General features: G+C 41.3%; 1 protein-coding gene across 1 annotated transcript in view; it reads left to right on the forward strand.

Annotated features, from left to right (window-relative positions):
- ap3b1a (adaptor related protein complex 3 subunit beta 1a) overlaps nt 1-25512 on the forward strand; it is a 229608-nt gene that overhangs the window by 182574 nt on the left and 21522 nt on the right. Inside the window, exons 25-26 of the mRNA XM_078396753.1 lie at nt 6348-6445; nt 21897-22035. Coding sequence (XP_078252879.1) covers nt 6348-6445; nt 21897-22035 — 237 coding nt within the window. The remainder of the gene's footprint in view (nt 1-6347; nt 6446-21896; nt 22036-25512) is intronic.

The raw sequence follows: 25512 nt of genomic DNA on the forward strand, positions 1-25512 counted from the left end.
CTTGTTAGTGAGAGGCTTGGCATGGGACGCAAGTAATTGTGAAACATCATCATCTACAGTCTCCTCAAATCCCACCTGCCATGACGGAGTCACCGACTTATTGTGAATGATTTTTGGTTCAAAGTCAACCAAGTCAGTCACTGCACTGGGAATCAACATATTCCACCCATTGTTTGTACAATTAACTAAAACGTCATCCGCTGCAGCTTCCGTGAGGTTAATGTGAAATTTCTTCTAGAACTCTTGGATAGAAGAAATGTGCAGGAAGGAACTGCAGCTGCTGGTTTACACCGAAGATAAATACAAAATGCTGGAGTAATGCAGCGGGACAGGCAGCATCTCTGGAGAGAAGGAATGGGTGACGTTCTGGGTCGAGACAGACTGGAGAACGGTCTCGAACCAAAACGTCACCTACTCATTCTCTCCAGAGATGCTGCCTGCCTCGCTGAGTTACTCCAGAATTTTGTGTCTATCTTGGATAGAAGTTATTGGAAGGAACATAACTTTGATATTTGGACCAAGGTTCTGAGAATCCAAATAATGAGTACAGGTGTCCCCAAAATAAGAAATAATTAAAGAAGCAAGGAACTGCAGATGCTGGTTTACAAAAAAAGACAAAGTGCTGGAGAAACTCGGCGGGTCAGACAGCAGCTCTGGAGAACCTGGAGAGATGACATTTCTGGATCGGGACCCTTCTTCATACAGAGGAGGAGAGCTTCCTTGAAGCAGGCATACCTTGATGAGATTTTACAGTAGAGCAGTAAAATGAAGAAACTAGGAACTGCAGATGCTGGCTTACACAAAGAAGACACAGTGCTGGAGTAACTCAGTGGGTCAGGCTGCATCTCTGAAGAACATGGATGGATGGCATTTAGGGTCGGGGGCCTTCTTCAGACTCCATGTTCTCCAGAGATGCTGCCTGACCCGCTGAGTTACTCCAGTACTTTGTGTCTTTATTTGAGTGAAAGATCTAGATGGCCAAATGGTCTTTTGGATATCTTCATCTTGGGCACCAGGTACTCTACAAACCACCTACTGAAGCTCTGAGTGAGTTATCCACTGCCTATTGTGTGATTTTCTGGTGACAGAGAAGAAATTTCATGCAATTCTTCATTGCTCATTTGCCACTATAAGAACACATGGGCAAAGTTTCAATTTATTGCTGCCTTTTACATTGCCCCCTAATAAAAGAGTTGAGTGGTCTTTCAAAACCTTTAAAGCTAGAAGCATTTTCTCATTGGTAAAGATGTGGGTTCTTGAAAGCATCTATTTCCAACAGAACCCTTCGCCCACCGTCCATACTGACTGTCAGTCACCTTTTTACACTAATCCTATATTAATCTAACCAAATTTTATTCCCTCCATGTTGAATTCCCTACAAGATTCCACACACAAAAGGCAATTTACAACAGCCAATTAACTTACCAGCCTGCACATCTTTAGGAAATGCGGGGAAATCCACAAGATCACAAGATCTATCCCTCTCAACCCTATTCTACTGCCTGCACCCCATATCCCCTGACACCCTCATTAATCAAGAATCTGTCAATCTCTGCCTTAAAAATATCCATTGAGTTGGCCTCCTCAACAGTCTAGAAAAGCATATAATATTTCCATCATTGCTAACTCACTGGGCAGCATGGTGGCGCAGTGGTGGAGTTTATGCCTTGCAGCGCCAGAGTCCCGGGTTCGATCCTGACTATGGGTACTGTCTGTACGGAGTTTGTACTTTTTCTCCCCATGACTTGTGGGTTTTCCCCCAGGAGCTCCGGTTTCATCCCACGTTCCAAAAATGTACAGGTTTATAGGTTAATTGGCTTGGCATAATTGTAAATTGTCCCTAGTGTGTGTAGTCGAATGGTGTTAATGTGCAGGGACCGCTGGTCAGCGCGGACTCAGTGGGCCAAAGGAACTGCATCTCTAAACTAAACGAAAAATTGTGATCAGTGACTCTTGCAAAATAAAGAACCAGTTATTAAGAATTTACTTTGGCTTATATATTTCCAATTTCCAATATTATACCTGGAAAACAAAAAAACAAATTAAAATAGCATATGCAATGGATCAGAACTACATTCACAATTGACTAATTGACAGAATTATGTAAATATGGGGCATCATCTATCCAAATAGCAGGACTCCAATTCTTGGTTTCAGTTCCAAGCAGATTTGTAGCTGATTAAAGCCATAAATTGGCCAATCCAGAGTAAAGTAACTGCTTTTAACTAGCCGAATTTGGTGAGATAAATGGTTACCAATTACTCAAAAACTGCTGGGTCTGTTTGGATAATATGAATTAAACTAGAACAGAGAAAGGTACAGCACAGAAACGTGCTCTTCAGTCCTTAGTATTCTTTTTGTAAATTAAGGTATGTTGTTCCATATTTGTAATATCATGGGTGATTTTCAACCAACCAGCCAGGCAGCTTGAAAATCGTGTGCGTGTTTTCACGAAACATTATAGTCTAAATATTTAAACCTGCAAAATAAATTGGGACTTTGTTGGGAAAAAATTGAATAGAATGAAATGGTTGTACAGAAAGAGACTTCAACTGAAGTTTCTTTTGAAGGGTTTCCACTGTGGGGAATGTGGATGACGAGAGACCTGAGCACAAAATACATTGAGCTTCTGGTGCAGTAATAAAAATCATTGCACTGCAGTTTTAAAATTATAGCTATCACATAAAATCAAGTGTTCATCTCATTTAGTGGGAGTGCAATAACACTGCTGCATGCTTCAGAGAACTAATTAGAACAAATATTTTGTAGTATATATACTAACCCATCAAGCGATAAATTTACTCTGCATTATGAGGCATGCATACATTTTTCAACGACTGTAACAACCCTGTTTTGATTAGCTATGTTAACAGCTTGAACTCCGAAAATTTGAATGTCAAGCAAAATTGTGTTTCAATTTTCCCATGTTGGGGACATTAATTCTGCAGTTGCTCAAACTCTGCGTGTTGACATTTTGATCCTGTAAGGCACAGTGAAAGGCTTTGACAGAGTGAATGTGGAGAGGATCTTTCCACTAGTGGGAGAGTCTGGGATTAGAGGCCATAGCCTCAGAATAAAAGGACGTACCTTTAGGAAGAAGATGAGGAGGAATTCCTTCAGGGTGGCGAATCTGTGGAATTCATTGTCCAGAAGGCTGTGGAGGCCAATTCAATGGATATTTTTAAGGTGGAGATTGACAGATTCTTGATTAATAAGGGGGTCAGGGCGTTATGAGGTGAAGGCAGGAGAATGTGGTTGAGAGGGAAAGTTAGATCAGCCATGATTGAATGAAGGAGTAGACCTGATGGGCCAAATGGCCTAATTCTATTCCTAGTACCCATGAAACTTATGATTTCCTCTTAAATTGGTGCACTAGGGAACCCATTAAACAGTATCTCTATTCTACTGACTGATACAGTAACTTTTTAAGTTTTACTTATTTCACTACCTCATTTCTGTCTGGTTTGTTCTGGAGTAATTTCATAAATTTGCATCTAGCAAAAATTACCTATTGTGTTCCTGAGAATTGTAGCACAACTGTGTGTATGTGTGTGAGTTTTGAAAATGGAACGGGACTTGAGTCTTGTAACATTTTTGATTTTTGTCTCCTGCCACCACATGCATTTCAGAAACTATGGTCTCTGCTATTCCGAATAAATAAAAATGCGAGTTTCCAAAGTGTTGCCTAATAATTGTTTATTCCTCATCTGTGGGATGAATTCCAGATCAATGATGGGGTATGCTGCTCTTTGATTAAGGTGCTTATAAATGGCTTTGGCATAGACATCAAAAAGAGGTCTTTATTATAATGGTTTAAACTGTGAGCTGAATGATCAAGCAGAGCTGTGACTTGAAATGTGATTCTGTTCACAATACACAAGGCTGCCATCTCAAAATCTAAGTCGATATGAGCAGCTATCAACATGAATTTTTTTGTTATCGGACATAACGAGCAAAATAAATTCTGGGCTGAATACTGTTATGGATATGAATACAAAACATAATGCGTTTTAATGGAAAAGCAGAGATATGTGACACCGCTTGTATTTTTATATTGATTTGAAACGGAGTGCACTTGAATGGCTTGGAATGTTGAAACAAAAGTTCATTTTATTCTAAAGTATTTGCTCATCTCTGAATACCGCTGCTCATCATGTTTGCCTTCTGGTCCCTCTGAAGAAGTATTGAATCTTCCAGCAAATTCGATTGATCTTTTAGCAGTGTAATCACAATTACTCACCTCCTTAATTGGCCTGCCTGAAATCAGAAAATGGAAACTGATCGGCTGTGTGTTCCGATCAATAGCTTCGGAGCAATACTAGCTGGGGCAGGGGAGATGGAGGTTACAGCGAGATCAATTGGCCTGAGGTGTCAATCATTATGCATGGTTTTGCATGCCAAACACTTTGTCTGACTGTAGCGGATCTTTTAGATTTCTGTGAAACAATAAGAGCCAGGAAGAAATTTGTCTTTCTTAAAAACTCTATTATTATATCATAATTCTTTTGCTCTGTAATGACGTGACAATATTAATCCTTTGCGAACCTTTTTTTTAGAAATAGAATTGCACAAAAAAACATTAGTCTACAATAACTACCTGTAAGCAGTGCTTTAAAAATTAACTTTGGGACGATTCCCTCGATTAGCATTAGGTTTATTCAATGAAGGGCTGCACCATAAAGGCAAAATATATCGGCAACAATGCCTGACCTCCCCCAATTTAGGTGATTAAGAAGAGGGAATTAAGTCCAATGCAAGGTTTTTTAATTGTACCTGTACCTCACCATGCTTGAGCATATGAAAATAAACTCAACTTGCTCTCTGAGTATTGAGATCGCGAGAAATGTTACTTGAGGATACGATTGGGCTCCATGTTTATGTTTTATGGCTGGCTCCAGCTTCCTCTACTGGTATTTTACGGTCTCATAGTATGCCCCATTTCCATGAAACTGTGTCTGGACAAGGTGATTAGAGGACAGCACATTAACACAACTCGTCTTCACTCAGTCCGCCTTGACCAACCAGATCTCCCGGTGGCTGAGCAGTTCAACTCCCCCTCCCACTCCCAGTCTGACCTTTCTGTCATGGGCCTCCTCCAGTGCCATAGTGAGGCCCACCGGAAATTGGAGGAACAGCACCTCATATTTTGCTTGGGCAGCTTGCAGCCCAGCGGTATGAACATTGACTTCTCCAACTTTAGATAATTCCTCTGTCCCTCCCTTCCCCTCCCCCTTCCCAGTTCTCCCTCTATCTTCCTGTCTCCACATATATCCTTCCTTTGTCCCGTCCCGCCCCTCTGACATCAGTCTGAAGAAGGGTCTCGACCCGAAACGTCACCCATTCCTTCTCTCCTGAGATGCCGCCTGACCTGCTGAGTTACTCCAGCATTTTGTGAATAAATACCTTCGATTTGTACCAGCATCTGCAGTTATTTTCTAACACAACACGTAGAGTTGCTGCTTCACAACTGCAGTGACACTGGCTCAATCGTGGAGTTCGCACATACTCCCAAGTGATTACCTGGGGGCTGTGTCTAACCCTCACCCCACCCCCATGTTCCAGATTCATCCCAAAGATATGCATGTAGGTTAATTGACCACAAAAACTTGTCCCTAGCATATGGATGAAGAGAGGAATTGATAAGACTGTGTGGAGAATACATAGAATTGGTGTAGGATTAGTGCAGGATGCTGGATAGTTGACACAGATTGGTGAGCCAAAAATCCCATTTGATACTACAATGAATGATGACTTTGCATTCACACAAAATCCTCAACTTAATGTAGACACAGGAACTGCAGATGCTGGAATCTTGCACAGAACACACAGTGCAGGAGTAACTCATCTGGTCAGGCAGCATCTTAGTTTAGTTTAGTTTAGAGATACAGCATGGAAACAGGCCCTTCGGCCCACCGAGTCTGTGCCGAGCAGCGATTCCCTGCACACCAACACTATCCTACACACACTAGGGACAATTTTCAATTTTACCAAAGTCAGCTAACCTACAAATCTGTACGTCTTTGAAGTGTGGGAGGAAACTGGAGCACCCAGAAAAAACCCATGCACGTCACGGGGAGAATGCACAAACTCCGTACAGACAGCATGGATCGAACCCGGGTCTCTGACGCTGTAAGGCAGCAACTCTGCCGCTGCGCCACCTTGCCGTGCCAACATCTCTGGAACGAGCAGTGATGCTGCCTCATTCTCCAACATGATCCTCAACTTAATGTGCTTTCCTGCTAATTATGTACATGGATACAAAATGGAGTCATTCCAAATAATGGTATCAATGTATACTTTGGATGTTAACTGTTCATATTTGATTCATAATTTCTAATATTTTACAGTACGAGCAATGACCATTTTGGTGTGAGCATCCAACCTCCAGTCGGGGAGCTGCTGCTCCCGGTCACAACGTCTGAAAAGGATTTCATAAAAGAACTAGGTAAGGAATGAGCTGATTTGTTGCATGATGCTGTTATGGCCAGAATTTATTATTCATCCCTAACCATTCCTCGGTAGGTCACTTCAGAGGATGTTTAAGTAGCAACCGCAAGATTCACAAATAAGTTGAGCAAGTTTAGTCTAGAGATACAGTGTGGAAACAAGCCCATCGGGTCCACGCCAACCAACGATCACCCGTACACCAGTTCTATCCCACACCAGAGGGACAATTTACAGAAGCCAATTAACCTACAAACCCGCATGTCTTTGGGATGTGGGAGGATACCCACAATGCACTGGGGAAAACCCACGTGGTCACAGGGAGATTGTGTATACTCCGTACAGACAGCACCCGTAGTCAGGATCGAACCCAGTCTCTGGCGCTGTAAGGCAGCAACTCTACCGCTGCGCCACCATGCCACCCAAGTTGCGATGGTAGGTTTACTTCCATGAAGGACCTTTGTGACCTGATAATTTTTTAGATCAGTCTCTGTGCTTCATGGTCCCCTTTGCTCCCCTTTCCCCTCTTCTCCCTCCTCTTTTCCTTCCACCTTCATCCCTTCCTCTAGCTCCACATTTCACTCCTCTTCACTTGTTATCTTTCATCCTTTTGTCTCATTTTTCATCTCTAGCCTTTGTGCACCCCTTTGCCAATCAAAACCCCGTCTCTCACCTGCATTCACCTATCACCTGCCAGGCTTTGTTCCTCCCCCACCTCTCTTCCAGCTTTCTCCCCCATTAATACAGTCAGTCTGAAGAAGGGCCCTGACCTAAAATGCCACTTGTCCATTCCCTGCACAGATACTGCCTTACCCGCTGAGTTTTCTCCAGCACTTTGCTTTTTTTTTTCTTTTTGAGATTTCATCACCTGCGATTCCTTGCTTCTTCACAATATTCTCATGTTCCTTGTGGTAGAGGGGGTTCCGGGGGGATGGAAGATTATGCATTTCTGCTTTTGGGAAGAAATTGAAGGGAATTATAGGGCAGGATGTCCAATGGTGGCGAAGAGGTACATTTTCTAAATACAAATTATTTTTGTCCTAAAATTGTATGGACAAATAAGCATAAGTCAGCTTGAGATTTTTAAGGACAAAACACGACTCACTAACTTGATTGGATTTTGAGTTAACATGTTTGATTACGAAGTTACAATGTATATGTGAACTTAATAAAAGCACTTGACAAAGTGCCACATGATGGACTTGTGGGGAGAACTTGATTCCATAGGATTGAAGAGAGAGTGGATATGACATTGCCAAAACACAGTGAAGGAGGGGAGATAACTTTGTCATACTGGAGGGAAGATCGTACTGTTAGCCCCCAGAGATTGGTGTTCGATTATTAGTGATGGATACTTAGCTTCAGGGGACAGAATATCAAATCAGCAGAACTTCAGCAGAGCCTAGACGGTTTAGCAAAATGGTAAGACACAGAATAGATGAGGTTTAACATAAGAATGGCTGATTTGGTGCAGTTTGGAAGGATGAAGGAAGGTGGAAGATAAGGAGTGAATGTTGACAGATATTTGAAGAAGCTAGGCCAAACCAAGAAGCCTGTTTTAAAACTGAAAAAGCAAAGAACCACAGAAGGTGGAATTCCAAATTTTTAAAAAAAAATACTGGAAATGCTTTGCCGGCCAGGCAGCAAATGTGCAGTGATGCACAGTTTCAGTTTCTGATCAATGACCATCCATCACAACTGGGAAAAGTTGGAAATCTCTCACATTTCAAGTAGCGGGGAAGTTGGGGACAGAATGCATGACATATCAACAGGTATGTGCGATAAGTGGAACCTGAGAGTCATACAACATGGAGACAGGCCCTTTGGCCCAACTCATCTATGCCAGCTCAGATGCCCCATTGAAACTAATCCCAATTTAGCTTGCATTTAGTTCCTTCCAAATCTATCCTATCCTATCCATGTACCTGTCCAAGTGTGTTCTAAATGTTGTTATTGTACCTCAACTATTCACTCTGGCAGCTTGTTCCAATCTCTGAGAGCATTAATGTGATTTAACGTCTGTGTAATTAACAACATTAGTGATTTAACATCTGTGTAATTCGGCCGCTTGTGGTCTCCATCCTATCACAGCTGCTCCTGCTTTGCTAGCTCCACCTCTGCACTTCTCAGCAACCCTCAAACTGATTTCTAAATTTTCCTCGCTCTTTTCAACCTGAAATGTTAACTCTGCCTCTGATGCTGACTGACCTACTAAGCTCGTCCGCACATCTGTTTTATTAAAAAATATTTTCTATGTTTCTATGAGCTTCCTGTGCTGCTTCATTCTGTGTGGTGCATAGTTCTATGATTCAATGGTCTTCAATCTCACCCAATGCCATCGGAGTGGCAGAATATTTTCTGCGTATTACATCCTTATTTATTAATATGATGCAAAATAGAGATGTTTGTGCCAAATCTTTATCGATATTGATGGCATTTCTTTAGTTCTAGGTGCTCTGTTAAAGTCGTGTGTCAATTATTTCGAGAGCGTGTAGAACGGATGCACTACAATGGTAGAATATCAGCCGTAATGCACTTGTTTAGCGGAGAGAATGAACAATCTATGTTTATTGTCCTTTGAGAAGATGGAGCAGTTTCAACATGATAAATTAAATTGTGTCCTCGTGCCAAAAGGTTCATTAATTATAGCAGAAAGATTTATGGTGATTGGTAAAAGAACCAAAGGGAAAATAAGGAAGAATCCCTCTTTAGCAGTTGGCTGTAATCGGGAATGCGGTGCCTGCAAAAGTGGTTCGTGTGAGTTGAGGAGTAACGTCAAAAAAACAAACAGAACAAGTTTACAGGGCAATGGGGAAAGACTTGGGAGCTGGAATTAATTTAATATTATATTCATCAAATTAATTTAATATTATACATCCATCAAAAGCATGAACGGCAAATTTGTTCTATGTGCTGTATCATTCTCTGATTCAGTAGGTTTTGGTTTCTGTAGACGCCGTCTAATTAGCAGAAAAACCTGGTTTTGATTTGCATTTTCTTGTGTAATTGCCAATCTGTGCCAAATTCTTTCCCAAAAAGCAATGTCCCTTCTCCAGGTGATCCATCAATGACATTACCAATACTTTTCCCCAAGTACTCCATGGATAACAAATAGATGGGATCTTGGAATACCTACACATTAGAACTCCCGAGCACAATGTATGTAGTAATATAAACAAAGTGCTGGGGATAGTCACCAGGTCAGGCAGAATCTGTAGAGAAAGAGTTAGCATTTCAGGTCAAAAATCTTCATCATAGCTGGAAAATGAAAAAACAATTGTAGTTTAAGTTGTAGATGTGGCTGCAGTGGGTGTATGAGGCAATGGAGAGAACAAAGGTATTATATATATTTTCAAATCAGTCATCTTCAAATACTGGGTGTAATGAAACAGCATAGAATTCTATACCCTGTAATTACGTTGGCATACTTATATTTATATTAATGACCAAGACACAAGTCTTTTTTAAATTTGAAGAACACAGCAAAATTAGTGTTGCCTGGAACTGCACCATGCAGTTAAATGTTACGCCTTCGGTTTAGATTTACTGGAAAGCCTATATCAGGTGTCCAACATTATAGAGGGGGTATATAACCAACAGCTGGATGGTATGAGGTGATGGAATTTGGAGCATATGTTTCTTTCTCAACTGGTATTTGACCAATTGAATACCATTGAATTGGTTCTTCAGGGTGAATCTTTATGGATATCAACAAAAGTCATATTTTTAGAAAATTGTATGTGTGTAGTTGAGGGAGGGTCAGATTTGAGGGAATGAGCAACAATTTGAAGCATTCTGAAGTTTATATATTTAGATGGAGTTTTGACAGGCTTCCTAAATTGCGTTTGGTCTCTTCCATTACCTCTTCTTCGCAGTGGAGGAAGGATTGATAGAGATTAATACATTTTTTTAAATGGGGCATCTATATTTGGAACTAATGTTCTTCTCTCATCTTGATGTCATAATACAAATGATCTTCTAATGTTCATGGTTTGTTTCATTTTCCTCAATGTTTTCCAGAAGATTAATAAGTAATTTTTGAGAATTACCTTGGCTGAGAAATATTAAAATGCCTTTTAAATTATTTGATTTATACGGTCATTTAACCAATCTGTTGTAAAACAGTAACTTTCTGACATCAGTATATATCTTTTGTTTTCATGGCCTGTTTACATGAGCTTATTTCAGTGTCTTGTGATCCAGTTGATGGGGAGGTGTAAGGAAGGGTGCATATGAACCTTGAATGGCTAAACTCACATGGGCAAGTTGGCCTGACACTGATATTTCAAATTATCAAATTATCCTCCAACATTCCCATCACCTCCAACTGGACCCCACTACTGGCCACATCTTCCCATCTCCTCCCCTTTCTGCTTTCTGCAGAGACCGTTCCCTCCGTAACTCCCTGGTCCACTCGTCCCTTCCTACCCAAACCACCCCCTCCCCGGGCACTTTTCCCTGCAACCGCAGGAGATGCAACACCTGTCCCTTTACCTCCCCCCTCGACTCCATCCAAGGACCCAAACAGTCTTTCCAGGTGAGGCAGAGGTTCACCTGCACCTCCTCCAACCTCATCTATTGTATCTGCTGTTCCAGATGTCAACTTCTCTACATCAGCGAGACCAAACGCAGGCTCGGCGATCGTTTCGCTCAACACCTTTGCTCAGACCGCCTTAATCAACCTGATCTCCCGGTGGCTGAGCACTTCAACTCCCCCTCCCACTCCCAGTCTGACCTTTCTGTCATGGGCCTCCTCCAGTGCCATAGTGAGGCCCACCGGAAATTGGAGGAACAGCACCTCATATTTTGCTTGGGCTGCTTACACCCCAGCGGTATGAACATTAACTTCTCCAACTTTAGATAGCTCCTCTGTCCCTCTCTTCCCCTCCCCCTTTCCAGTTCTCCCACTGTATTCCTGTCTCCACCTAGATCCTTTCTTTGTCCCACCCCCCCTGACATCATTCTGAAGAAGGGTCTCAATCCGAAACGTCACCCATTCCTTCTCTCCAGAGATGTTGCCTGACCTGCTGAGTTACTCCAGCAATTTGTGATACCTGATATTTCAGCGAATCATTTTTCCAAGTGAGTCGCATTCAGTCCGTGCAACTAATCATGGAGGCCATTCAGTCCGTGCAACTAATATGTTTTTACTAGAAACTGCTTGGCCAGTGGCATTAACAGCATTCACAAAAAATATCTGCATTGCTGACTCGAAGGGCCAAATGGCCTCCTCCTGCACCTATTTTCTATAATGAACCCTCCAGAGTTTAAGAATTAATGTATACTGAAAGATCAAATGAAAAGGAAAACTCAATTTATTTAGGTACTTTGTATTCAGATATTAAGTCAGCCTATTCTGTAACTTGTTAAATGTGTACAAAAGCTTTAAGTGTATTCTTTTGATGTAATTTTCATACTGAAATCCTACTATACTTCTGGTATAGTTAAATTAATTGCATCTACATTTTGGACGTGCCATTCCTTTTCTCTTAAAATATGAGCGAAGGTGTGGGTTGAGAGAGAGATGTGTTTAAAAATGCTTTATTTCCACAGCATGATCTGCAGATGAACATTTTTCCACCATTAATGCTATGCTTTCGCCCCCATTCATTTGTTAAGCAGCGCTAGAAATATGAAATTAATGATGCCTATTAGAAAAATGATATATGGTCTCTAACAGACAATCTAACTAACATTGCCTTTCTTATTCTTTTGCTGGCAAAAGCTTGTCTTTGTGTTTTCCAGCACTACAATGACAGGTGAGTGCATGTGCGGCTGCAAAGTCTGCTCTAAACTATTATCTGGAGCTCTTTTTTTTTTTTTAATGCTTTACAAATGTAGGAAAATATTGCCTGCTGAAGATTTGTTTTCTCTGTCTGTGTGCTTTTTCGGTGCGCTGAGGTTTTTGGTTACATTTTGTTTGCTTTTGTTGTAAGTGAGCCACTTTTCTGATTAGTCAAACAGAACCATCAGTTCACAGAAGAAGGACTCCCTGGGAATTGAAGTGAACCTCAATGGAGTTGTTGCCAAAATTCCTTTGTCTTTCACTATTTTCCTTCTATGGTTGTTGATTCCTTCTGTGAGTAAATGTGGCAGCTATGTGCGATGTTTAATCGACCAGAAAGGTTACTCTGAATAAGGTTTTTCAAAAGTTATGTTTTTATGCAATATTCCTAATGCAACGACATCCACTGAGTGGTAGTCGATCTTTCTGCGAAGACTATGTTGGGATTTCAAATATCAGTGCACGCTGCTGATAAATTGATCTCCTTCTGCTTATGGGGATTATTTAAGCAGTTGTTTCATTCATTGTATTAGCTCCTTGATCCAATTTGTATGGTATCTAATTATAGAAGACTGCCAACATTTAGCTGATAAAGATGTGTACTAAATAATACCACAGTACAAAGGCCACTATGTCCTCCAATAAATACTAGGTCGAAACAGGATATTCCTGTTTACTATTCTCATTCTCTTTCATTACCCATCCTGAACCAACCATAACATTTATTGGCAAATTAGTTATGTTTATCAAGATTTAACTGCATTACACTTGTGGCTTCAGTGGATTTTCTCCATTTATTTCAAGTAAATGAGGAAAGTTGTAACAGGCAAAAACATTGTGTTCTTCGGCTTTTTTAATTAGCTCAGTATTTGAATCAAGTGGACATTTCTAGAATATGACAACTGCACAATTTTATATTGTACGCATTGTATGGAACATTTAAAAATCTGAACACTTTTCCCTCTTTAATTCGCTCTTCAATGGGAGGAGCATTATGCAATGCATAATCTTTCATTCTAATTAATCCTATTTTTACTTCACCCCATTTCCTTTAAGCGTTTCATTCCTTTCAGTTTCACCATCTCCATTTCAGTTGATTTGGCCAGTTGATTCTATGCCTGTGCTTCTGATCTGTCTTGGCTCACCTATAGGTTTGCCTCCACAGTGGAAAATTCCCTTGTTGCATACCCGGTCTCCCAGCACCATTGTAGAATACTCCTTGCGTTTATCTTCCACTCCATTGTCTCTGCATTCAACACATGATCCACAGTATCAGATACGTACCATTAGCAGGCATCTTCCCATCCATCCCACTGGCATCTCTGTGAACCACTGGTTTACTCTTTCTTCATGCCACATGTTCTTCCCATGGCACCTCCCTGTGCTAACACAGCTTGCTGATTTTTTACTGGGGGGGGGGGTCATGATATGATTGAAAGACTGGGGGAGGTAAATGCAGTATAACTTATTGCTCTTTTCCTCCTCTCTTTCACCTCAAATCTTTCCACCATCTCAAACACTGCTCCATTGTAAGACAAAAGTCCGGTTGTAATTTCAATTGGGTTACTATATGTACCAGTCATGATATGATCTCTAGAATGGGGGAGATAACTGCATGGGGGAGGCCACTTTGTTGAATTAGCCTGAAGAAGGGTCCTGACCTGAAACATCACCTACCCATGTTCTCCAGAGATGTTGCTTAACCCGCTGAGTTAGACTTTAGAGAAACAGCGGGGAAACTGACCCTTCGACCCACCGTGTCCAAGCCGCCCAGCGAGCATGCCATGCACTAACAATATCCAACACACTAGGGACAATTTACAACTTTACCAAAGTCAATGAACCTACAAAGCTGTACATCTTTGGAGTGTGGGAGGAAACCGGAGCACCTGGAGAAAACTCACGCAATCACAGGGAAAACGTACAAACTCCGTACAGAGAGCACCTATAGTCAGGATCGAACCCGGGTCTCTGGCGCTGTAAGACAGCAACTTTGTCACTGTGCCGCCCTGGGTTATTCTCTTCTAACTCGGAGTGTTTGAGTTCTTTTGTGTCAAAATAGGATTTTGTGTCCTTTTATCACTTTGTTGGGCATCTGTTTAGTTGCAAACATTATCGTGTTCTTTCATTTTTAATTATCGGACTCTCTCCTATTCTAATCTCTGCCTCATTCACTTTTCCGATGAAGTTCACAAAGGTTCAAGAAATCATTTTCCGTTGTGGCATTTTGCGGCCTTCCAGACTGAGGTACAAATTTAGATTAAAACTAATGGTGCTCATTTAGGGGTCAGGAACTACTGATACATGTGCTGTTCTCCATTACAGCTCCTCTAACCTCTGTGTTTTGCTTAGTTGTCCTATCACTAGCTTTTCTTACTCTGACACAATGCTTCTTGTCATTTAGTCGTCTAGAGCAGGGCAGAATATCATAGACTTTCTCTTGTGCTATTATTCTCTACTGCCTCCCTTTCCTTGCCTACGTACTTAAAACTAAACCCTTGCTGTCAGTTCTGACGTGGTCATTAACCATTAATGTTAATGTTTATCGTTATTACGGATACACCCTCACTTCCTAACTTTTCGCTGAATTTTGTTTTTAATTCACATTTGTTAAACATGAATTAAACATGTGTTTAATATAAAGATCTATCTGAATCGTTTGACATGACAGAATTTCAAAGCTGCCTATCACTCGTGTATTAAAATAGCGGTGGGCAAAAGCAATTCTGAGAAGCACTGTTCCTATAGCAAGGATTTAAAAGCTGACACTTTTGTGTGAAGCAAAACTCCCTTTATATCAGTATCATGTGAAGTAAAACTCCCTTTATATCCTTATTAGTTTTAAAATTATCGGCTTAAGCATCAACTTTTGAAAGTTAGAACGAAAAGATGTACCAATTTTGTGATGTCCACAGTAAATTGCTTTATTCAACTGTTCTACACTTCTCACTTGGTATCCATCTGTAAAATTGTAATTCCATTACGAAGGTTTTTTTTTAATGCCGAGCAAGTTCATAAATGAGTTTAATCTCAGCGTCCTCGCTGTACCAGTCAGCTGTTTCCGATATTAACAATTTATATTCGCCAATAACATTAAAAGACTGAACATGCATTTGAACGTTTTGAATTGATAATTTTTATTGTATTCTGGTCAAATATTGCCTTTTTAAACATCAAATCACATTTAAAGCTTTCTTCGGCACTTACCAAAATACCGTCAGTAGGTTCTGGGAATCTGTAAATCAAGATTTGGGTTAGTTTTCCACCATTAGATTTTTCAAATTCCTCTAATGTTTTTAACGTGTGTTAATCTACATGGACAGCTTCTCCGTTGAGGCTGACATTTGTACAGGCAAGGAAGCGGTGGCAGAAATCGCAAATATAAACTTTGCTTTTATATCATCAAGCTATCTTAAAGCAGTCACATTTGATGCTCCTTAATTGTGGTGCACTCTTTCTTTCCAGGTTCTTTTCCACCTCAGCAATCAAGACAATCCATTTGCTTACCACGCTGCTCCTCTAAGTGTTCTACTCCATGTAAATTAATCTTGATTCAGTTTACACTGTCATGCTGAGTGGTACAAATTGCCTATAACAATAAAACGGCACGAGTAAAAGGCAGATTGAATGTGCACCTCACTTGATAGGATGTTACTGTGTTTTATGCCAATACATTAGCTGAAGATAATGAATCTTCTGTTCTGAAAAGCATGGTATAGTTGATTTTTAATTTTACTTCAATGGAGCAGTACCTTGTCTTTTAAAGAACAAGTTAGGCAAACCATTTATGACAAGAGCGTTAAGGTTAAATATGAGGCATTGCATTCACTTGTCTGAGTGCTATCCATCTTTCCATTTACAGGAGGTTGACAAAATCACGGGCTTTGTGCAACATTTCCTTTAATTACATGCTGAGGGAGCAGGCTTTTAACATAAACATGGTTACATTAATTTATTCAGTCTTTGCGCTGAATAGAGCTTGATGCTGGTGGTTTAAATCGTGAGTGCAGAAATTTGTAGCTACCTTTGTACCGAGCTCGCCTGCAACTAGTGAATGCTAAATGTCTGCGTAATCTCCCTTTTTCAACCAATGCATATGAAACGCTGAGATTTACAATCTGTCAAGGCAACATTCTTGAAATCTATAACGAGCATATTTTTCTTCTGATCTATTATGTTTATGTAATATAAATTACAATACAAGTTAAATTTAAGGCTTTTAAATTTTAAGGTTGTAATTTGCAATAGGGAAGTGTCCAAATTCTTTTTGTCTTCTCTTGTCTGCTGCTAACTGTTAGGGTAGATAAAAGCATGGGCTTGCACACATTTGTTCACGAATTGCCTGTCCAAATCATTGTTGTAAAATGTAAAGCTCTTGTTTGATTTGTATTAATTTTACGTGGATTGAACCATGGGGATTATACACGTTACAAGATGGTCAGTCTCAACAATATTCTGCAGTGCAAACTGTATTTGTTTAAATGCGGAGGGCTTGCATGTATTCAAAGCTGCAGCTGAGAGCAGTGGTTTACCAGGCTTGTTATTCGTGTTGATACATCAAAAAAGCCTGTGATGTGTGCAATTTTTAATATTATATTGTTCTTAGTTGTTGTGTTTTATTAACGTGTTTTGTTAATGCCTTCCCACCATTTTATATTGGATTTTTATTGAGTGGATACATGTTGGGTCACCGTTGTCTTGGGTAATCCTTTGGGATTGAGGGTGACTGGCTTCCAGTCCAGGTTTGTTATTTCTGTGATGATAATGGGGCCAACGTGGAAACCTCAGACTCAATCATCGATGGGGACTTGAATAGCTTGTGAGCTGGTGCACTCCCTCATGCATTTACACAGGGCGTCCTTGTGCTCCTTATTCAAGGGCTTGAGGTTCTCGGTGCCATTCTGAATGCTGCTTCTCCATTTTGTCAGGTCAGGGACAAGGTATTGTGTTTAGTTCACAGATGCATAATGGAAATGGGCCCTTTGGCCCACCAAGTCCATGGTGACCATCGATCACTCGTTCACACTAGTTCTATGTGGTCCCACTTTCTCATCCACTCCCTGCACACTAGGGGCAATTCACAGAGGTCCAATTAACCTACAATCCACGTCTTTGGAGCGTGCAAGGAAGCCGGAGCATAAAAACATAGAAAAATAGGAGCAGGAGTAGGCCATTTGGCCCTTCGAGCCAGCACCGCCATTCAATATGATCATGGCTGATCATCTAAAATCAGTACCCCCTCCTGCTTTTTCCCCAGATCCCCTGATTCCTTTAGCCCAAAGAACTAAATCTAACTCTCTCTTGAAAACATCCAGTGAATTGGCCTCCACTGCCTTCTGCGGCAGAGAATTCCACAGATTCACAACTCTCTAGGTGAAAAAATGTTTCCTCATCTCAGTCCTAAATGGCCTACCCCTTATTCTTAAACTATGACCCCTGGTTCTGGACTCCCCCAGCATTGGGAACATTTTTCCTGCATCTAGCCTGTCCAATCCTTTAAGAATTTTATATGTTTCGATAAGATCCCCCCTCAATCTTCTAAATTCCAGCGAGTATAAGCCTAGTCTATCCAGTCTTCATATGAAAGTCCTGCCACCCCAGGGATCAATCTGGTGAACCTTCTCTGTACTCCCTCTAAGGCTAAAATGTCTTTCCTCAGATTAGGAGACCAAAATTGCACACAATACTCCAGGTGTGGTCTCACCAGGGCCCTGTACAACTGCAGTAGGACCTCGTTGCTCCTAAGCTCAAATCCTCTCGCAATGAAGGCCATTAGCTTTCTTCACTGCCTGGAGGAAACCCATGCAGTCACAGGGGGAACATGCAAACTCCACATAGACAGCACCTGAGGTTAGGATAGAACCAGGGTGTCTGGATGTAAGGCAGCAGCTTTGCCAGCTGTGCCACTGTACCGCCCTAATATGTAACCGTATTTTCAAGGATGATTTGAGCACATCCTTCTATCTTTTCTGCTCTGCACCTGGTAAATTCGTCCAATGACAGAGCTCAGAATGGAATGTTTATCTTGAGAGTCTGACATAGATTGACGTGTCCATTGAATATGGGCAATATTGCAAAGAGGATAATGGTGCACCTTTTCAGGGCCTTGAGGCGCCTACTGTAAGTTGTTCAGCTGCCAGAATCTCATAGAAGGTCACAGCTGCCCAATAAACCATGCGTTTTGCCATCGGGTTTCAAGTCTTGACCTTCATAAAACCCTTTTTCTTCAACGGATGATAATCTGTGCAGATGCAATGAAAACAATGGTAAATTTCATTATCAATATCTGCCAACACGGAGGTGGCTTCCAAGATAGGAGTGGTAGTCCACATTTTACAGAGTACCAAAGTGAGCTTTATTGTCAAAAGGCAGTGTTATACAGAGGAGACAGGTTGATAGAGGATGTTACCTTGTTCAATGTAAACCCACTATTCATGTGTTACTCAACAGATCACAGTGTTAGTGCAGTTCAGAGCCAAAAACTGCGAACTGCTTTGAAGAAGTTCATAATTTCTCTACCATCCATGACTTTAGGATTTCTCTGTTTAATCTTTTAATGGCTGCCATTGCCCATAACTAATTGCCCTTAAAATGAGTACATTGTTCAGCCATTTCAGAGCCAGTTAAGAGTCAACAGCCTAGAAATCCTTCCACTGCGCTCCTCATGATCTTGTACACACCTGTAAGATCACTCCTCATCCTCCTGTGTTCCAGGGAATATAAAGTCCTAGCCTGCCTAACCTCTCCATACAGCTCGGGCCCTCAAGTCCTGGCAACATCTTCGTAAATGCCTCTGAAATGTTGCTGTTGTATTTGCTTCCACCACTTCCCCAGGCAGCGGTTCCAGGCACCTACAAATTTATGAGCAGGAAGCTTGCCTTGTAAATCTGCTTTAAACTTTTCCCCCTCTCATCACAGTCCTTTAGAAACATCATTGATTTATTTGATTTCCTTCTGCCAAATAGGACTGTAGAATTGCATTGCTCTGCACAAGGCACATATAGGAGGGACTTGAGGAATTTTATATCCAAGCTTTTTTTTTTGTTTCGGTACTCTTCTCGTACATGAATAAAATTCATGGTGATGGTGAAATAATAATCTAATATGGTGCCAGCTCTGATTTATTCTGAACCTTTTCATACCTCTAATTTCCCTTGCCCCCGACTCTCAGTCTGAAGAAGGGCCTCGGCCCGAAACGTCACCTGTTCCTTTTCTCCAAAGATGCCGCTTGACCCGCAGAGTTACTCCAGAATTTTGTGTCTATCTTCGACGTAATCCAGCATCTGCAGGTCTTTCCTGCGCATCTAATATAGTTTTGTAATTTGATGGCATTGCTTTACTGCATTCGGTACTCTTGTTGTGTCTCAGCTTACAGTCATAGAGTCCTACAGCACAGAAAGAGGCCCTTCGGCCCATTGTGTCCGCGCCGCCCGTTACCAAACACAGTCTAATTTTAATCCCATTTTCCCGCATTTGGACCGTAGCCCTGAATGTTGTAGCATTTCAAGTGCCCATCCAAATGCCTCTTAAACGTTGTGAGTGTTCCCGCCTCCACCACCACCCCAGGCAGTGAGTTCCAGACTCCAACCACCCTCTGGGTGAAAAAGTTCTTTCTCACATCCCCCCGAAACCTCCCTCCCCTTACCCTGTATCTATGTCCCCTGGTTGTTGAACCTTCCACCAGTGGAAGAAGTTCCCCGCCATCTACCTTATCTATGCCCCTCATGATCTTGTACACCTCGATCATGTCCCCTCTCAGCCTTCTCTGCTCCAGGGAAAACAACCCCAGTCTGCTCAGTCTCTCCTCATAGCCGAGGCTCTTCATCCCTGGCAGCATCCTGGTGAATCTCCTCTGCACCCTCTCCAAAGCTATCACATCCTTTCTATAATGTGGTGACCAGAACTGTACACAATACTCCAGCTGCGGCCTCACCAGTGTTCTGTACAATTCCATCATTACCCCCCTACTTTTATATTCGATGCCCCGGCTAATGAAGGCCAGTAACCCATATGCCTTTTTGACCACCCTGTCCACCTGTCCTGCTGCCTTCAAGGACTTGTGTAACTGTACTCCAAGGTCCCTCTGTACCCCTGTCTTCCCTAGGGTCCTTCCATTCATGGTGTACTCCCTCTCCAAGTTATTCCTGCCAAAGTGCATCACCTCGCACTTTTCAGGATTAAATTCCATCTGCCACTGCTCCGCCCATCTGACCATCTCATCTATATCTTCCTGCAGCTTGCAGATCCCTTCTTCGCTATTCACCATACAGTGTTCACATCTGGAAGGAAATACTTGTAGACTAATTTCCAATCCTTCCTTATATTGTAGTGAAACGTAGCACCTGGACCTGATATCTCATTAACTTAGTGCAGAGTCCGTGCTTGGAAGCATTGCAGGATTGCAGTTGGATACATTGGATGCAAGGAATAAAGTTGTATCATGTCTTAATAGGAATAATTGAAGCTTACATCCATGCTTGTAATAGTCCTCATTAAAGCTAACTTAATGTATATTAATGTATATTAAAAAGATTTGTCAAAGTGTTTAAAACAGAATATATGGAGAGCAGTGAATTGTGGATTTTTATTTCCACTCATGAGATGCATCATAACTCTCACATAGAAATAAAATTCCTGTTTCACTGCCTGACGTAGTGTATTCTGTATTTATGATCCATTGAGCCTGATTAGATGACATGCCTCACAATCCCTCTATTATATAAGGATGTGTGTACATGAAAATATGGAAGTATAAATCTCTCTTGATCGGAAGCTTTATTAAAAAAAATTATAGAACATTTAGGTGAATTTAATTTTGATCCAACTTTTTTTTTTAAATTCCCTATCCTTAATATCATACTGTACGAGGCGGCATTTTGAATACAGTTACTGTTCTGAACTCGTGCAGAATATCAGCAGCAAAAGCCAGAATATATAAAAGATTGGCCTAAAACAAAATTAAGGAAGGAGCAGCCGAAACAACTGTTATTAAAAACGTGTCCATCCGTGTTTATTAATGCTCATTGTACCTTTTCCATTTGTGATGCTGGAAGGCAGGAAATCGAGAATCGTTATACTGATGTGAGACATTGCCATGTTGATTTAATATGTGCATCAACCCTGGGATCTCATAAAAATGTCATACAGATAAAAAAAATTGTAAACACTAACTTTTTTCATCTTCATTTCTTCTGCAAAATCACTTGCTCTGCGATGGTTTCAGCTGTTAAAATATACCTTATTAGAAAATTGTTTTGTTTAAAAATTATCACACCAAATGGTAGTTACTGTTTCTCGATATGGTGGCTGACATTTATTTTCGAAAACTGGTGACCTGTATATTAAATTTCAGACTGAAATATATATCAGGAAATGTACATTTATGCTCTGGATTTTGCTTGATGTACATAACGAAATGTGCATCAGCTTTGTGGAATTGGCAGGTGTTTTCTGTTCTATCAAGGTTCCTGCAAGGTTCTATCTCCACACCTTTCCAATACCGAATGCCTGGAATAGTCGACACATTTATTTTCTCATAGTGCCTCAAAGTATTGTTGATGTACTGATTTCTGAATCTGTGTGGCAAATGCACGCAGGTTTTGCTGTCAATACATTGGCATTGTTTTAACTGTCACTTTGTGTAACTGGAGAAATTGTACTCTTGCAGGAAAATTGACAGGAATGAATGAAAATTCTACAACCATAACAGGTGCCCCACAGAACAACTCCTGCCAAGCAACTGTGAATAAGGTGGTAAACGTGGCTAACGTTGGAGTGGTGCCTTCGAGCCAAGATAACATACACAGGTAACCCATTCCCAGTTACTTTGACATTATTCCTGAAAACATTGACTTTGCAGGAAAGAAATACGGATGCAAAGTGTGATTTTCTTTGGTTACCTTTTAAAAATTGATCTCGTGTGGAGATGTAACTACCAAGAAATTGATTTGAATGAGGTGAGTGATCCTTGAGTGCTCAGTGTATGGTTAAAAGTTTGAACTCCATGGCATGTTTTGACTTTTAAGTCATCTGGTTTAGTCTCTAGTTTTAAACAGCTCCTTATCTTTCCGTCCAGTGCTCAATTGGCAATCACAATTTTGCTGCCTTCCTTTTAAGGAATCGTATCTAAGGTATGTTGTAGAAAATAGTGAAATTAAACTCAGTACGGCCACATAAATCACAAAGCAATATCTGAAATGTCACATTTTCAATGATACTAGACTTCTTTTCTGCTTATACTGTAATATCGAAGGGAATAAACATGCATTTACAATCAGTTAACTCCATGTTTTACTGCATGTTAAAAAAAATTTTTTATTGCTGGGCTACTATTGGAATACTGTTGAAATCTGTTCATTGGAGACTCAAATTACAGTTGCAATCTTGTCATCTTGATCAAACCAATGTGCTGGAGGAACTCGGCAGGTCAGGCAGCATCTGTGGAGGGAATGGGCAGTCGTGGTTTCAGGTTGGGGCCCTTCTTTAGACTGAACTCGATAGCTTGATCAGTCTGTAGAAGGGCTCTGACCCGAAACGTCACAGGTCCATTCCCTCCACAGATGCTGCCTGACCTGCTGAGTTCCTCCAGTCACTTTGTGTTTAGATTTAAGTCCATTATTTATTCTCCATCTATGACTGGCCCTGAGAAGATTGCAGTGAGCCATTTTTGTTAACTAGTACTGTCCGTTGGGTTGGTGCTCCCATAATATTATTAGGTAGAGTGTTCCAGGATTTTTACCTGGTTAAAATGAAGTATGGTGAAAGCAAGGGTGGTGTAAAACTTGATGACGGTTGTGTCCTTGCGCACGTGTTAGTTGCCTGCTGTTAGGGTGTGACAATTGTTGGAGACCCCTGCCAAAGATGCTTTGCATTGTTGCTGTGATGTACCTTCCAGGAATGCATTCTACACCTGTAGTACAGCAATGGTGGAGGAGTGGATGTTTCAGATGTTTCTAAATATTTGTACCAATGCATAAAATACAGCATCAATCTGTCCAGCAATTAATCTTTGAATGCATACTGGACCTGCTGGCAGGTCAGCCAGGTTTCAGCATGGAGGGGAGGGGCGAAAGGAAGGGGGACGGCGAAATAACTTCTTGACCTATCGACCACAATCAGTAAACACTAGCAATACAAAGGAGCTAGTCATTGACTTCACAAAGCGGGGTGTAGTGCATGCCCCAATCTGTATCAATGGTGCTGAAGTGGAGATGGTCAAGAGCTTCAAGTTCTGAGGTGTAAATATCAGCAACGATTCGTTCTGGTCAAGCCACTTTGACGCTGCAGCCAAGAAATCAAACCAACCCTTATCATATCATCATCATATATATACAGCCGGAAACAGGCCTTTTCGGCCCACCAAGTCCGTGCCGCCCAGCGATCCCCGTACATTAACACTATCCTACACCCACTAGGGACAATTTTTACATTTACCCAGCCAATTAACCTACATACCTGTACATCTTTGGAGTGTGGGAGGAAACCGAAGATCTCGGAGAAAACCCACGCAGGTCACGGGGAGAACGTACAAACTCCTTACAGTGCAGCACCCGTAGTCAGGATCGAACCTGAGTCTCCGGCGCTGCATTCGCTGTAAAGCAGCAACTCTACCGCTGCGCTACCGTGCCGCTCTTGGGAGAGAAGGAATGGGTGACGTTTCAGGTCGAAGAAGGGTCTTCAACAGAAGGCTAAGGAAATTCAACATATGACTGCCCCAATTCTTACCGATGAACAGTAGAAAGCATCCTAACAGGTGCATCACAGCTTGGTGTGGCAGCTGCTTTTCCCAAGACTCCTAGTAATTACTGAGAGTTTGTAAACACAGCCCAGTTCTTAACTCCATCAAACTAACTGCCTCTCTCCCACCTATCCCTTAATCAGCTCTGTCTATACTTCACGCTGCCTCGGGAAACCAGCCAATGTAATTAAGAATCACTGACATCCCAGTCACTCCCTCTTATCCAGAATGAGAATGATCAGCCATGATCACATTGAATGGTAGTGCTGGCTCGAAGGGCCGAATGGCCCTATTGTCTATTGTCTATCTACTCTTACATCAGGCATTAGGTACAAAACCTTGAATGCATGTACCACTAGATTCAAGAATAACTTCTCCACCATTATCAGTGTCTTGAATGTACCTCTTGAATGCTAAGGATGAATCATGATCTCCCAATCTACCTTGTTGCAGCCCTTGCACTTTTTTAATCTGTACTTTCTCTGCTGCTGTTACACTATATTCTGCATTCTGTCCTTTTTCCTCTCTTGTACTACCTTGATGTACTGTTGTGTGGTATGATTTGACTGGATAGCACATACACATACTTTTTCACTGTATCTGAGTATGTATGACAATAATAAACCAATAACCAACTGACTATTTTTCTTTTTGAGTTTTTTTTGTTTGAAAGCCGTGCTTAATAGCATCATAAAATAGCTTTCCACAATTTAAATTGGCTTTTAATGAGCAAAGAAAATTTACAAATCATTTTGTGAACTTGCACTATTGCTATTGTTAGATATTCCCTAATCCATGATGTACATCAGTTGTTTCCTTTTCCATTCCCACATTCTCATCCACGGAATATTCTGTGCTACTGACCTTAAATGACTTTACTTCACTTTTGAGACACGCCGCTGAAGCAGGCCCTTCTGCCCACCGGTTCCGCTCCGATCAGTGACCACAAGCACTGTCATAAACACTCAGGACAATTTACAATTTTTACCGAAGCCAATTAACCTACAAACATATACATCTGGAATTTAGAAGGATGAGAGGAGATCTTATCGAAACGTGTAAGATTATTAAGGGGTTGGACACGTTAGAGGCAGGAAACATGTTCCCAATGTTGGGGGAGTCCAGAACAAGGGGCCACAGTTTAAGAATAAGGGGTAGGCCATTTAGAACTGAGATGAGGAAAAACTTTTTCAGTCAGAGAATTGTGAATCTGTGGAATTCTCTGCCTCAGAAGGCAGTGGAGGCCAATTCTCTGAATGCATTCAAGAGAGAGCTGGATAGAGCTCTTAAGGATAGCGGAGTCAGGGGGTATGGGGAGAAGGCAAGAATGGGGTACTGATTGAGAATGATCAGCCATGATCACATTGAATGGCGGTGCTGGCTCGAAGGGCCGAATGGCCTCGTCCTGCACCTATTGTCTATTGTCTATCTTTAGAGTGTTGAAAGAAACTGGAACACCCGGAGAAAGCCCGCGCGATCACAGGGAGAACATACAAACTGCATACAGGCAACACGTATAGAAAAGACAGACAGGTGGGCAGAGGGG

This window comes from Rhinoraja longicauda, chromosome 3, assembly GCF_053455715.1.
Source record: "Rhinoraja longicauda isolate Sanriku21f chromosome 3, sRhiLon1.1, whole genome shotgun sequence".
Taxonomy (NCBI): Eukaryota; Metazoa; Chordata; class Chondrichthyes; order Rajiformes; family Arhynchobatidae; genus Rhinoraja; species Rhinoraja longicauda.